Source organism: Psittacula echo (assembly GCF_963264785.1).
Source record: "Psittacula echo genome assembly, chromosome: 3".
In the NCBI taxonomy this organism is placed as follows: Eukaryota; Metazoa; Chordata; class Aves; order Psittaciformes; family Psittacidae; genus Psittacula; species Psittacula echo.
Genome location: NC_137736.1, coordinates 29,478,825 through 29,495,286, shown reverse-complemented (window position 1 = coordinate 29,495,286; position 16,462 = coordinate 29,478,825). Strand labels below are relative to the sequence as shown.

Here is a 16,462-nt window from a genome sequence, read left to right as displayed (position 1 = left end):
CCTCTTGATGCAGCCCAGGATACGGTTGGCTTTCTGGGCTGCGAGCGCACACTGAAGCCGGCTCATGTTCATTTTCTCATTGACCAACACCCCCAAGTCCTTCTCTGCAGGGCTGCTCTGAATCTCTTCTCTGCCCAACCTGTAGCTGTGCATGAGATTGCTCTGAGCCAGGTGCAGGACCTTGCACTTGGCATGGTTAAACTTCATCAGGTTGGCATCAGCCCACCTCACAAGCGTGTTGAGGTCCCTCTGGATGGCATCCCTTCCCTCCAGCGTATCAACCGAACCACACAGCTTGGTGTCATTGGCAAACTTGCTGAGGGCGCACTCAATCCCACTGTCCATGTCACTGACAAAGATGTTGAACAAGACCGGTCCCAACACCGATCCCTGAGGGACACCACTCGTTACTGGTCTCCAGCCGGACATCGAGCCATTGATCACAACCCTTTGCGTGCGGCCATCCAGCCAGTTCTTTATCCACCGAGTGGTCCACCCATCAAATTGATGTCTTTCCAATTTAGAGACAAGGATGTCATGTGGGACAGTGTCAAACACTTTGCACAAGTCCAGATAGATGACATCAGCTGCTCTGCCCTTGTCCATCAGCTTCGTAGCCCCATCATAGAAGGCCATCAAATGGGTCAGGCAGGATTTTCCCTTAGTGAAGCCATGCTGGCTGTCACCAACCACCTCCTTGTTTTTCATGTGCCTTAGCATGCCTTCCAGGAGAATCTGCTCCAAGACTTTGCCAGGCACGGAGGTGAGACTGACTGGTCTGTAATTCCCTGAGTCATCCATTTTGCCCTTCTTGAAAATGGGGCTTATATTTCCCTTTTTCCAGTCATTGGGAACTTCACCTGACTGCCATGATTTTTCAAATATGATGGCCAGTGGCTTAGCAACTTCGTTTGCCAGCTCCTTCAGGACCCGCGGATGGATTTCATCAGGTCCCATGGACTGTGTACGTTTAGGTTTTTAAGATGGTCTCGAAGCAGATACTCTCCTACAGTGGGCCTAGGGTCTTCATTCTCACAGTCCCTGCGTTCGCCTTCCAAGACTTGGGTGGTGCGGTCAGAGACTTTGCCAGTGAAGACCGAGGCAAAGAAGTCATTGAGAACCTCAGCCTTCTCCAGATCCAGGGTAGCCAGTTCTCCCGATATCTTCTGAAAGGGGCCTACATTGTCCCTAGTCTGTCTTTTACTCGCTACGTACCTATAGAATCCCTTCCTGTTGTCCTTAACATCCCTAGCCAAGTTCAATTCTAACTGGCCCTTAGCCTTCCTCACCTGGTCCCTAGCTTCCCGGACAGCATCCCTGTATTCTTCCCAGGCCGCCTGTCCCTGCTTCCACCTTCTATAAGCCTCTTTTTTCCTTTGAATTTTCCTGAGCACCTCCTTATCCATCTGAAGAGGTCTCCTGGCCCTTTTGCTGCACTTCCTTCTAGTTGGGATGCAACACTCCTGAGCTTGGAGCAGGTGATCCTTCAATAACAACCAAGAGTCTTGGGCCCCCCTGCCCTCTAGGGCTGTGTCCCATGGAACCTTACTAAGCAGGTTCTTGAAGAGGCCAAAGTCTGCTCTCTTGAAGTCCAGGGCAGTGAGCTTGCTGCACGCTCTTCTCACTGTCCCAAGGATCTCGAATTCGACCATCTCGTGGTCGCTGCAACCAAGGCTGCCCTGGAGCGTCATGTTTCCAACCAGCCCTTCCCTGTTGCTGAGCACAAGGTCAAGCATGGCACCTCTCCTTGTCAGCTCCTCTATTACTTGCAGGAGAAAGTTGTCTTCCACACAATCAAGGAACCTCCTGGATTGCTTGTGCCGGGCCGTACCTTCACTCCAACAGATGTCAGGGTGGTTGAAGTCTCCCATAAGAACAAGGGCCTGTGAGCGTGAGGCTGTTCCTATCTGCCTATAGAGCACTTCATCCACAGATTCCTCTTGATCAGGCGATCTGTAACAGATCCCCACAGTAATGTCCCCCATCGCTGCTCTTCCTTTAACCTTGACCCACGAACTCTCTGTCGACTGCTCACCCGTCCCCAGACAGAGTTCCATACTCTCCAGCCTATCCCTAACATAAATAGCAACTGCCCCTCCCCGCCTGCCAGGCCTGTCTTTTCTATAGAGCCTGTAACCTTCCATTCCAACACTCCAGTCGTAGGAGCCATCCCACCATGTTTCTGTGGTGCCTACTATATCATACTCCTGTAGTTGTGCACACATCTCTAATTCCTCTTGTTTGTTTCCCATGCTACGGGCATACAACTAATAACATCGCAAGCCTGCCTGATCCCACTTACTTGCATGGAAGTCAAGTAATAGACACCTACTTGAGAGTTATATATTCATGTACAATAATATTCATGTATAGTAAAAATGCATGACTGTAGCCCTCAGTTTATATTACTAGTTCTTTAAAAATACTGCGTAGTCAGTAGCTCTATAAAACTCTGAAGGACAGCAGTCACTCCAATGCATCAATTATTTTTCTTTCAAAGAAGAAAAAAAATTGCCCACAACTAATGTCATGTTTCCAGGTCAGTACCTGGGCTAAGCAGTGCTGTCACCATGGTGCTGCCTGGCACTTGAGACTGACAATGACAAGGGTAATTGCCAGCGATTTGCCTTTCTTGTCCGTTATCACCTAAGCACAAAATACAAACCACAACGGTTTTGAGAAACTGACTTTTAAGTTTTCATTTTACATGCCTGAAAGGATTTGAGGTAAGGATGCTCAGTGTAAAATGCTTGTAAAAATTGTTTCCAAGGTACCAGCATCTCTTTAAATAGGCTGAGTCTGATCTATAATTGCTGTATAATCCTATCCTTTTAACATGGGATGCACAGGTAACTAATCAGTTTTGTAATCTGGCTGTGAGCTAGGGGTTTGGTGTCTTCATTCAAGGAGGATTGCAGGTAACTGAATAAAGATGAGACAGAACTCCCTGAAGAGGACACTGCCCATGCAAGCTGCTCTTTAGGCAACCACAATTTGAGAAGCAGAAAATATTCAAAGAAAAGGATGGGCTGGAAAGCAGATGAGTTCACATAATACACAGATGCGAGGCTCTCCCGGAATGCATCTGCAAAGACAGAGAAAGTGGAGGACATTTGTTTTATGACATCCTTTCTTCCCCGTAATGTTTGACCATCCTTAAATCATTCTCGTAAGAAGTTCACCCAAGTGTCCCACAGAACAGGCAGTGAGTGGGCTCAGGTGGATGCCACATCCCCATTTCCTGGATGGATCATTCAGCACATGCATCAGTGAACACCGCAAGGATTTTCATCCTCTGGAGCTGTCATCCTGTGCCATCTCATCACTTAGGCATTTGAAACAGGTATGGTAGGCAGGGAAGTCTCATATTCCATGAAATCACTCATTTGGGTTACAGGGAGAATTCTCTATCTGCCTAAGCCCCGTGCTGCTGCCTCAGCATCTTCTACAGCCCTGGAGAGGCTCAGGAGGAACAGCAGTAACACAGAACAGCAGGTCAGCTGAATCAAATGTGTCTCTCCACAGTTTGTTACAAGCAAGGAGGCTTTCTGCTTCAGCATCTGATTTTCCCTGCCAAGTCACGATGCCCTGTCTGTGAAGGTACAATTAATCACTATGGAGACAGTTGCACTCTCACCATTTCGGGCTTAGTGTTTCAGCTGAGCACTAACCAGCAGGTGCTGGGTGGCTCTGGGGAAAGAGCTTTGTTTTTTCCATGCTGGTGTGCAGTGTCTGAAGGTAAAGAGAGGTGTTTCTATCTCAGCTAACAGGTAAGTAAGTGCACAGGCCAGGCCCTTAGGTGGCATTTCTTGAAGCAGAAGAATCCATATGACATGGGTCAGGCCACTGTCACTGGTGGAGGTGGTGGTCATTTGGGCTCATTCGCTCATTCACAGAATCCCAAGGGTTGGAAGGGACCTCAAAAGATCATCTAGTCCAACCCCCCTGCAAGAGCAGGGTAACCTAGAGTACATCACACAGGAACTTGTCCAGCCAGGCCTTGAATATCTCCAACGTAGGAGACTCCACAACCCCCCTGGGCAAGGGTTAGATTCAGATGCTGATTCATTTGAAGGATCTCCCATGCTCCCTTCTCATGCTAATGGAGGGTTTTAATCTCATGGAAAACTCTGCACTGCATATGTGAGCCTTGCAATGGCTCACTCAGGGAGTCATCTCAAAAGTGGATAAATCGGTGGGAGCTGCAGGTAAGCAGGGTCCCAGCATAGGTCTATGGGGCTGTGTGCAGGCAGACCTCAAATTTCCATGTCGGGGCTCCCAGTTGTGCCTGAACCAGAGGCCAGACACCCATAACAGCCCAGGCACACAAAACCTGGTAAGTGAAACTGTGCCTTTCAGAAGCTAGGGCATGTCTGGGTGTGCAGCCCCTGGGAGCAGTATGTCTTCCCTGGTCCTGCCACACAATCTGAAATGCAAGACCACAACCCAGTGAAAACCTGGGGTGAGGATGGAGAACAGAGAATTTTGCTGTCATTTAGAGACACAGTAAGTGTGTTAAATGCTCTAATCATAGCCCCGTGGCATCTGCCAGCCCAGCTCCTCACTCAGAGCCTGGAGCAGAAGCTTCTCTCATCGCCCTACCTCTCACTGAGTGCAGGAGCAGTGTGGTGGCCAGATGCCACTCTGCCAAGCCCTGCAGAAACATGTCTTGGAGCTGAGGCTCATATTTCATACCTTAGACATGTGATTCCTTCTTTGGTGCCTAGGCACAAACAAACTAGGGGACTGCACTCAGCTGTAGGTAGTTTAAAGCCTCCTTCTGGAAAGCAGACCTAAATATGTCACCCTTTCCACTTGGAAAAGAGAGCACAGCTCTGAGAAAAAGAAAATTCAGAGCATCCATGGGATTTGCCAGATCAGAGAGAAACTGCACTAAAGTGCTGGCAGCTCCTTGCTGAATTCGCACAGGCAGCCCTGTCCCATCCCTGCCCCCTCAGCAAGTCTGTGTGACACTGGACCCGCAGGAGACAGGGATGACAACCGTGGATAACAACTGCATGGATTTATTCATCAAATGCACTGAGCATTTCAGCAGCCTTGGAGGAACTGAATCTACAGCCTGACAGGCACTCTGAGAAACAGCAGCGATGAATAACTGCAACCAGAGGCACCCCAGGACAGCAAGGTAAGCATTTTTTAACAAGGTGCTGCTGATGCAAAACCATCAGCGCAGCTCCACATGAAACTCCCAGTGCAGCTGAAGGCTCATATCCTCGCCCAGTGTCAGGGAAAGACAGAGTGGTCACATCCAGATGTATCTGTGGATGAAACATTTAAGTTAGATGCTGTGAAAGGGGCTCTTGGGATGTGGCAATGTATTGTCCTCTCACTGCACAAGACAACCGGCACTATTATGGAGCTCTGCTTTACCCCAGTTCAATTACTGTAGATGTACAGTAAAACCAGCTGATGTACACCCTGAATAATTGCCCCCTTTCCCTTTGCCAGTGGTTTCTTGATGGAACACTGAAATACCTGTCCACAGTGCCACAGCGCAGTTTTGGCTACAAGGTGTACTGAATACCTCCCAAAGGAGATGCTGTGAAGCCCACCTTCTGCTTGCATCCAGAGGCACCTAAGCCCTTAGGGACAGATATGTCTACAAGAGACTTAAAGCAGTCCTGCACTACTCTGCCTGGGCTAGGCCTGAGCCAGTCTGCAGGCAGCCCTATCTGGAAGGCACCATCTGTTTCAGCTGTTTAGCTGTTCTTCAGATGTTGCAGCAGCCCCCGAAACTGCAATGGCGATATCCAGCTGCACTGGGCGTTATGGAGCAAGTACTGAAAAGTATCCTGCTTTAGCAGAGAAACCCCAAACACAGCTGCTGGAAAGGATAAGGCATGCATTTAAAAGCATCAGTTCCAGCTATTTTCCAGGCTCAGGATGTGGAAAGGTTAGAACTAGTTTCAGGTTTGGGAAAAGCACCAGATGCATTCTCATTTTGTCTGAATCCTTGTTTTCAGAGTTGGGCCATATGTCACTGGTGTTGGGGTAGTCCCAGAAGACCATGGAGCTCTGCCCTGTTAAATGTCGCATGAAAATAAAGAAGTTATGCACCCATCAAAACCGGTCTAACAGAGGTCTGTGACAGTAAGAGCCACTGGTGAGACAGGAATTGTCTTTCTTCAGTGCTGCAGTCAGCGAACCCTCTGTGGTTTTCTCTATTTCTCTGCACTTTCTACTAATTTTTAAAACATTTCTTTTTTGAGGTTGAACTGCTTCATTATGAGGAAAAAATAGTTAAGACCATAAGTAGACCTACTTCTGCATATGAAGTTCTTTTAGCTACAGAGCATCACTCAGGACACATTGTTTTGGCAGATTTATATTCCTAAACACTTTCACTGCCCAAGCATCAATGTCTTTTCACCTGGGGCTTTGCTCCCAGCCATCTAGCCTAGCTGTAGCATTGCCTCTGGCAGAGTCTGGAGGCTGCAAAAAGTTTAATAGCAGATTAAAACCATTCAGATTTGCTTGTGAGAGGTTCAAGCCATAAGTGTCAGTGACCTGTCACAGTTCTCACTGCAGGCTGATGGAGCATGGCTCCATTCCTGGCAATTGCAATGACACTTTTGCACAAGCTTGCCATGTTCTCCTTCTCCCATTCAGGAGAAACAGAGACTCTCCTGCCTCTGAGGCAATAGAGGTGAAAAACTGAGTAGGTTTTGTTACAAAGCCCGAGGCAGACCCATTGCTGAAGCCAGCATGAGCAGATTGGTGCTCTTTCATATCTGAAATTTGTTTTCACGTTTAAATGAAGAAACAAGCCCTGATTCCTGTTTATGAGCCTGTGAGCAGAGCACCTGAGGCTGCAGTTCTGCAGGACCCTGGACCGGTCACAGGAGCTGTCCTGACTGGTGGGGTGCCAGGCACCGCCACCCCACCTCTGTGATCCTATCCCCTCTCCAATGCAAGAGAGTGTGTGGGCTCAGGGGAGCTGAAAACCACCCAGCAAATAAGTTAATTATTTTTCAGCTGGCTCAGCTCCTGAAGTCGCTCTTTGTGAAGAGTTGGAAAACCAGCCCCAGGGTGGGAAAGAACAGAAACAGGTCAGCAGAGCTGGAGGAGGGTGGTGTGCTTGAGAAGAAAGAGACGGATGGTTCAGCCACAGCCTTGGTTTTATGAAGTTCCAGCCGTGGGAGAGCTGCTCCTCATCTACTCCTTGTCTTCCCTCTGCCTGCCCTCTGCTTTCATTTGTCCGAGTTAATAATTAGTGTGTTGACTCTCACAGAAAGCAAAACATGTTCATCTTTGCTGAGATGGTTTCTGCTGTGGTGTTGCTGCACATAACCATAAGCAGAAGCCATGTCCTCCTGCAGCGCTGCCTGCTGTGTGGCAGGATGGATGCTTGTTTTCTTTCCCATCCCTCCTCTTCAGAGGTGCTTGACAAAACAGCTGTGTGCATTAAAATGTTGGCTGCAATACCTGTACACCATTGTTTTCATATATAGAGATAGCAAACTTCTCCATTCAGAAGCCATGCTGTGAAAATAAGACTTTTTCACCCCTCTAAAATTGTGTTGCACTATCATCTTACTTAACTGCTCTTTGGAAAGTGATAGTCAATAAACATGAGAAAGAAGCTTTTGGTGGGGAGTTACAGCAAGTGCCCCAATTAAAATGTTAGGGTAGAAGATCCTCCCAGTTTTACAGATGTCATCTCTGTGGTAGCTTCTGCTCACATCCCCTTTGAGAGTGGCTTCCCATTTCCCCACTCCCGAAGTGTGATGGTGGCCTTCTGTACAATATGCTCCAAGGCCTGTGGGTGCTGCTTGGGAGGGTTTCCCACCAATGTCACTGGGTGGTGATCCCACATGGCAAGATCACGTCAGAAACTTGTCTCATTCGTCAAAACCTTCAGCAGTTTCATATCCCACTTCCAGCTCTCACTTAACCATTGAGGGGGTAGGCTTTGTGAGCTGCCCCCCAAACTCCCTTGCTCCTGCGGTGCCAGGGTCTTCAGGGCCGGGTCACTGGGGAACTGAGCTGCTAAAACAACCCAGCCTCCTCTCAAAAATCTGTCCACTGTCGTTTTCCAGAGACTTGTGGGCAGCTCTCACAGGGATGGACAGACCACTTCCTGGCACAAAGGCCACCGGCAGACCCTTTCTGGGGAAGGGTTTGTACTCAGATTGCTGCTCAAAGACAGAAGCGGAAAGAACTTGTGAACCTGGCAACTGCAAATCTGTATTCCTCCCCTCAAGCCCTGTGCTCGGAGGTGACAGAAACATTTTAGCTGCACTCAGACACTGTTTTAATAGTGAGGACTGGAAACAGACACCAAAATCCCCTGTAATATCCAATGGCTAATGTGACAGCATAGTAGACTGAGCAATCTCAGTTTCAGGCCTGCTCAATAGCCTGGCACATGGACAGGAGCTTTGCTGCACAAGTGCCCAAGTAATTCTGGGGTAAATGCCGCACACATACCGGTATGTGTTGGATAGCCCCTACAATAATACTCAGTTTGACATGGGGTGAAAAAGGTATTTCTGTCATGGATCCCAGATCTGTCCATCTGTCTGTCTATCCGTCCATCCATCCTTCTATCCATCCATCCTTCTATCCATCCATCCTTCTATCCATCCATCCATCCTTCTATCCTTCCATCCATCCATCCATCCATCCATCCATCCATCCATCCATCCATCTATCCATCTATCCACCTCCTGAACAATGCCTGAACCTTCCTGGCTGCCTTCAACCAAAAGAGATCTCAGAAATCTCTTCAGAGATTTTGATGAGGATTGGTGACCAGGTAGAGGAAACATCAGCTCAGTGGAGGGCACAGAAAACACAGGTCCAAGTCCGCATGCGGGCAAGTCAGAAACAAATTGCTCGGGGGCAAGTAGAGATGGAAGGAAAACCCCCATTTTATCTAACAGCCATCCCTATGCTATAAGCACAGGACTGTATTTCTGTTTTCTTCTGTGAAACAAAAAGAGGGAAGCTATTTTGAAATAAAGCTTATGGTGGCCTTTTTTTTCCTTTGTTTTAGATTGAGTCTGTCTTTTCTGGTTTTAAGAGATACAAGGAGTTTGGGGATTTTTACATTTATAAGAGTGCTATTCATACAAACATTAATGAATACATTTCTTTACGATCTGTATCTCAAAAATGCAGTAGTCTTGTTTTTAGATACTAGCCAAAATTTTAAAACAAGTTTAGCACCTCACCCTTAATCAATAAACCTCTTCTTATTTCTTCTTTCTCGGGCTTTTCAGTGCCCTGGCATAAGCAGGCCAACAGCAGAGATGCTCAGGTGAACACCAAATCCGACTTCAGGCTCTATCCTGATGCTCTTTGTTTCTAACAACAGCTAATTGCCTGTACCTTAACAACAGAAAGCATTGTATTACAGTCTTCTTTTGATACTAAACACTGAAAAGACTCAGACTGATTTTGCCTTTCCTCCCCCTGCCTACATCTGCAAGCCATCTTTGTGAATGACAATTACAGGCAATGCAAACATGCCCCAGGAAACACATGCCAATGTACACAGCTTAGGAATCAATGCTTAAGCAGCTCTCATGATGGAAAACCTCCTGCAACTAAGACACTCACTCACTTCTGACGGAGCACGTTTCTTTCACTCAGAAGCGATGACATGAAGTTGAACCATCTCCCGGTATTTCCCCACGTTATTCCTGCCAGAGACTGCCCCTGATGCAAACAAGTCACACAACCAGGACACAGGGAACTTGCAGAAAGGCCATAGGAGTCACACCTATTCATAAATTGGCCACACAGCTGGATTTCTGCATGCGAGTGATTTGTAGCTCTCAGTCCACAGAGCTATAACTTTTTAATAGGAAAACCAGGCCCTAGTGATGTACCCATCAGCTTTGTTATGCTCCAGGGAAGCTATGTGAAAGGGGAAACAAAAGAGCAAATCAAGCATTTGTGACCAATGAGTATTAAAAAAGCAGGGAAGCAGAAGGCAAAATACAAACTATTGCATGCAGGCATAGTGTCCCTGACATTTCTGCTGAATTCTTGATAAGCAAGGCCCTTGCGCACTTTGGGGTGTTTCAAACACTAATGTTTAAAGCCTTATTACAAGTGATCAAATAAAGGGAAAGTCTTGGACTGGAGGTTTTCCTCCCACCAACTGTGGAGGAGGTGTATCTGTGCCAGCCTAAAACTCCCTTACCACAAGCAGCAGCTCTACACCTAGTAACACTCCAAGAGCTTACCCACCAGCCTCCTGCTCTCCCATTGACATAGTCTGCCCAGCAGAAGTACAGCAAAGCTGTTGTGACCACCAAGTCTTTCTTCCCCCTCCATTCCCTTCTTACATACATTAGCCACATTGCTGGCCTGGGCAGATTTGTTGGGGCTGACTCTGGGGAGTCTCTGACAAACCATCTTATTGGTGCCCCACAGACTTAAGAGTCCCGCAAACCCGACCCAGCCTTTTTGCACCTCTGTGCTAATGGATTTTGTTGCAAAGATCAAGAGATGTCATGCACAAAAGTATGAAAGTAGCTGTTACTTACTTTTAGGATTTGCACACCTCAGTACTTGGGGATTTTAATATTTATCAGCCCATTTACAGGAGAAGCACAAAGACCAACACCTTTAGCAACAGATGCTGATTTGTGTTGTCTCGCTGAATAAATTTTACACCTGTTTTTCCAGGCAGAAAAGCCTGAACAAAATCGCTCCTATCATTATGGAACCTGAATTGCTGTGCAGTGATCAGTTTGCAAAACCCTCTTTCAGTCCTTCACAGCTGCTCCATTGACTCCATTGGGTTCTGCACGTAAACAGCACCTCAGAAAGACCCCATAAAGCCACAGTGCTTCCATCTTGCATCCAAAGCTCACCAGTGCTCTTTTCCCTAATGCACAATCTGAAGCATAAGGCATATTTTCAGACCTATCAAACAGGTTCATTACAGGCTTAGTGCCAAGCCTACTGCAAACACCAGAAGATGAACTCAGCCGACTTTGGAAGTCTTTGGATCAGTTCTTCTAGGAAACAGATTTGTGCAAAGGTAGGAGGAGAAAGAAACTGTACTTAAAAGAATCGTGGAATCAACAAAAGAAATACTCCAACTGACGCTGTAAGACTGATCACCAGTTTGCGTGGCTGTGCTAAGCTTAGCAAAGGTAGGACAAGTCCCTACAACTTGAAGACATTAAATCCAGAGGTGCTGAAAGCTGATCAGCAGATGCTTTTGTTTATATTGGAGTGACTTCCTATGACTGTCTAAAAGCTGGGTTCTCATCTGAACTGGCTGACCCTATTCCCTTCCTTGTACCTGGATACAGCTATGCGCTGCTGAGGAGCAATTCATTCCCATCATTTAGGACCTCTGTTTTAAGATGCAAAGAACAGGAGATACCTATCAGCCTCCACTGGTGAGAGATATCACAGATAATGACCAGAGACTAGATGCACAACTTGCAGAGGGCTAATGCTAAGCAAGGGAAACCCCACCCTTGAGCCTTTTAGCTCACCCAAGATTTATAGGCAAGTCAGCAGCCAGATTTAAAGGGATGGTCTTTGATGGGTGAAGGTAAAGGTGCTGGTAGTCCTCTTCTTACCTCACCATCTCACTGTTTGTTTTTTGTACTTAGATTATCCTTGCTACATAGTGACCTGGCAAAAAAAGTCAGCAGTCCATGGCAATCTTGTTCAAAAAGTACATATATTTAATAATGATAACAAATACAATTCTTTCCCTTGGAATTTCCACTACTGTGTTTCAGTAAGTCCCTTCTATGGTCACTGCAGTTTGACTGTACATAGCTACTGTCTAAGCTGGATACATGGTTATGTTTTAGCAGTGTAGTACTCATATATTCTCTATAAATATAATAAAAAGATTCAACATTTCTGTTTTCATTCTGATTCTTACACATATTTACTGGGTTTTCACAAAAAATACATGTCTCTTTTCTGCCTGCCCCAACCTTTTATTGGGTTCCAAATAAACCTGAGTTTGTAATTCAAGTCAGTATCTGCCATCTGTTCAGGTACACAAGTCCGACGCACACAAAAGACTCTTTGATACTAAAAGGTGTCCCTGCTTGCTAGCTTTGCAGCACAAACATGTTCTTAGCATGAAGAAAAAGAAAACGCTTTGATGTTTTTAAAAAAAAGGGAGAGCTAAAACGGACCCTTGGGATGCACAGTACTCTGGACAAAGAAAAGATTACATTTTTCAATCTGAAAATGAGTAAAATTATTTCAGGGCTGTCTTATCATATTGGGATTTTTATATATATGGTTTTACAGGTAGCTTAAGTACCCCAGAGGTGGGTCTCCTCACTACAATGAAGACTTCAAGACACATATGGGCTTCCCCATACTGAACTGATGGGTAGGCTTCAGTGCCAAGGTGAAGTGCCCACCTGCAGAAAGCCCAGAGAAGGGCTCTCTGGGCATTCTGCTCTGCTGGTTTTGCCAGCAAGCATTCAAAATACCGAACATCCCAGTTATTTGTTCAGTCACTATTTGGATTCATGTCCAATTTCTTTATTGCAGATTTTGGTGTAAGGCCTGTGCTACGCTGAGAATCGGGAACATACTCTCAACTATGGGCTCTTCTGGGGACCTTCTTGCCGCCTCTGCTGGCCCTCCTGTCCCAGTCACTGTGTATATTTCTCATCAAACTAGAAGGAGAGCTTCTCAAACACAGGTAACTCTCACATCTGCACAGACACCAAACCAATGGGGTCACAAAATTGTTTGCAAAAATATTGATGAAAATAGGATTTGGATTCCTACCAATGGTCTCAACGCAAAATCCCCACCTTCCAATTCCAAAAAGAAAACACCTCTGCGGCATGGGTTTTGAAATGACGTTAAGTGGGTGGGCACCAGGGGGGCACAAGCAGGCCAGAGCTGCCTGCTTGGGAACCAGATTGGAACAAGCTTTGTTGAGATGTCTCGTGCACACAAACACATACGCAAGCGTGGCACAGATAAAACAAAAGAGTAGTCTTTGGCTAAACCTTCTAATTTATAGGAAATGCTTTTAAGACAAAATAACTGTTGCCAATCTCTCAGATGTATCATTTACTTAGAAAAACAAGACCAGTATGCAAAGATGGTGTCATTTAGAAAGTTAATCACCTTCACCGCTCATAACAATACTGAATTTTTGGTAACCACTGCATTACCAACATTGCAGTATAAAATGGTATTGGTACAGGTTCATGTGTCCTTTATCAGTCTTTTTAGTTCACTGCAGTCTCTCAGAAAAGCTTTCAAGTGTGTCCAGTGCTGCTCTGTTGTAACAGGGGCTAATGCAGGCATAGGTGCACCATGGAACTAGTACAGATGCAAGAATTGGAGGTGACTGGATTGTTTAGACACAGCGTGTTGCAATCTGGATTACTGTGTGAAGCATCCGCTTGCAGAGCCATCATATGAAAGGCCTCTAGTGCGGTGAGTTTCCACATGATGAAACTTTGTTTTAAGTAATCATGTTTCTTCTGAGTGACATCATTAAATCATCATTTTCTTTAGGATAAAAATGATTCCACTATTAGCTACTTTAGGCAATTAACAATAAAATCTGCTTTGGCTTCCAATACTCCCACTTTTTCTGAATGTTTAGATCACTCGTGTCTTTATTCAAGCTTTACCAACTCTGTCTTCTTGGCAGGGCTTGTTAGCAAGTTGACTTTGGACATAGTACCTTGAGTTTTTCCACTTGTCTAGCCACGTGAACAATGCCTATAGTTGTACCACGTACTGTGTAGCACAGCCAAATGGAACATGGACAGTCTTACCACAGATCCTGGATGGGACTGGCATTCATGGCACCATGCAGATTACCTTCATGAATCAAACTGTTAATGCTCGCTGTTCTTCAAATCAACCTTACTGCAACACCAGCTGCATAGCTCTTTCAAGACATGTTTTACTGTAGAGTCAGATGCCAAATGCTAATATTTCTTACCAGCACAAGCAGAGCTCTTTTCTTTCAGGTTTAATATGTAGGACAATGCCTTCCTTACAAGCAGAACTCTGATTTTCCACTCTGAACCACTGTGGTGTATTACATAGTGACAGTAACATGCCTGTGGCTTTCCCTTCTTGTTAAAGGTAAAAAAGGTTAGGTCCCAGAGAACAGCAGCGCAAATCCCAGTACGTCAGACTAACACTGGCCACTGACAGCATCTGCCGCATTGAAGGAAATCTGTGTCGGGCTCATCTGCTGCAGCTGAGGCATCCTCGCTTCCAGTGGCTTGTCGCTTGCTGACTGCATCGTCTGGTTCCTTTTCCGCAGCATCTGTCCGATCCCCATCATGGGGAACCTGCCTCTGCTTTTAACACAGTTAGGGCTGCCCAAGGGGTTGTTGGAAACCAGCTGAGTAGGGGACACTGCTTCTTCCTTCGCTGGATACACTTTTTCTTCATACGTGAAAGAGACCTGGGTGGGGTGGACAGGGGATGCGCTCCCTGGCTGAAAAAGTGGGGACAGTGTCCTTTCACTTGAGCTTTTATAAGGGAAATTCATTGGCGAGCCTAAAATCCTGTACTGATGAGTGGGGGAAACCTGGTCTATCTGGTCCTCTCTGTCAACCGACTCGAAGGAGTGCACAATATTCAGGATGAGAGGGGAGTCCTTTGTCCGGCCCCCGATCCGGGACGGCTCCTGCTGCGGAGACTCCTGCCTCTTGAGGAGCCGAGGAGTTCTGGGGGGCGGCTGCTGGACTTCGAGGTACTCCAAGGAGCTGGAAGTGACACAGCCCGTCTTGGCTGCCAGGGGTTCATGGAAAGGGCTTAACCCACCGCTGGAGTCTGCAAAGCAATCAGAAAAGGAACCAGAAGAGCAGATTGTACTTACGTTGCTGTTTCATGGATAATTTATCTGTCACTTTTCTCAAAGGCAGGCACAGTGCTTAAACTGAGTAAGACAAGGACATGAAATGGAAAACCACAGATGTCTTCAGCTGTTTGTATTAATTATACCCTCTAAGGACATGTCTGAGAAATCTCATGTTTCTCCTTTCTTAGCACAACTCTGCATGGTTTTCACTGGGCCTGCACACTGTATTCACTGACATACCTAGAGACACAGGGGACAACACTGAGTTAATCCCTAATGTCTCTCCTTCCATTTTGGAACAAAATCTGTTCTTGGTTTCACACATGTAAATATGGAGTAGCTGCACTGGCCAAATTCAGGCTGTTACAGTTGGAACAGATTTGCTGCATCTACTTCAGCAAGTATCTTCCTCCAACAAGGACCAAATATAAATGGAACAATCTTTGCAGGATTCGGCCCAGTAAAACAAAACATCACGTGGAGAAGATCTGCTCCATTTCTACAGGATGCTGGCACTTGCTTATGCCAAGCTAATCTCAAGAAAACACATTTTGCTGCTTTTATGGAAAGCTCTCCAAGCAGCCTGCTTTGCTAGGTTCCCCCTAATTGGAAGAATAGTGGACTGGCAGTTAACCACTGTCCACAAGTTCCCTCGGTCTCAAACCATCTAAAAGGGATATAAAATAGTTTAGGTCTGCCAGCCCTCAGGTCACAGCCACAAATCTCACATGTACTTCTTTTGAAAGGGATGGTCTCGGCAGGGATTGAGACCTGAATGAATGCATGGGATGAAATCACCCCCATTGGGAGTTGTCTGGGAAAAGTAGATCAGGTTTAATCTGACTAGTTTCTTTCTAAAACTGGTCAAAATTATTTGACCATTCAATTTAAGAAGTGTCAAAACACAGTTTCCATAAGCAGAGAAATGCTTTAGCTGAAATATGAATCATGTTCAGGTTTCAGTTCAAAAAAGCAGGGAGACACCTAACTCGGCTTACTTCCCCTGGGCCTTCCTCCCAAAAGGAACAACAATCTGAACAAAATGTGCATTTTTAAAATGTTTTTTTTACATTTCTCACAAAAAAGTGTGTCCCATTTCTGACCAGCTCTCAAACTACTGCTGCCTTGCAGTAGAGGTGCCCTTACTCCCAGACAAACACCATTTTGACATTTTTTTCAGGTAGAAAGCATCAAATGATAAATTATCAAGTCATGAGAAGAAGCATGAAACTACAATAATCCACCACTCTAAATAACCCACTGACACCACAGTAATTATTTTGTTCATTGCTGCTCCCCATGCTGCTCTGTAGTGACCTCCCCTTATTTAGTTCTTTCATTTAACAGCTAGCTTCATCACGTTCCTGCTCCCCAGTGTGCACCACCGACACTCCATTTTCCCTGCTGACTCCCCTTTTCCTCCACTCCTCTCTTCCACCTCCTTTTGTGAGCAGCTCTCACCCGTACCTCCCAGGCTGCCTCCTACCCTGTGTGATTAATGCTCTGCTCTCCTCTGGCTGTCTCGTCTTCTCCTTTCCCTGCTAATGTTTTCCCCATTAATGCTCTCCCCCTTTCTTTTGCTGCCTGAAATTTGCTGGGGCTGGCAGTCCCACCTGCATTTCCTCTCAGCTGCCTTTTTACCCTTTCTCC

General features: G+C 46.1%; 1 protein-coding gene across 1 annotated transcript in view; it reads right to left on the bottom strand.

Moving 5' to 3' along the window:
* Nucleotides 1-14,137: 14,137 nt before the first annotated feature.
* The window catches only part of HUNK (hormonally up-regulated Neu-associated kinase), a gene marked incomplete at both ends in the record, with an annotated part of 54,378 nt that continues 52,053 nt past the window's right edge, over nt 14,138-16,462 (bottom strand). The window contains one exon of the mRNA XM_080612899.1: nt 14,138-14,784. Coding sequence (XP_080469025.1) covers nt 14,138-14,784 — 647 coding nt within the window. The remainder of the gene's footprint in view (nt 14,785-16,462) is intronic.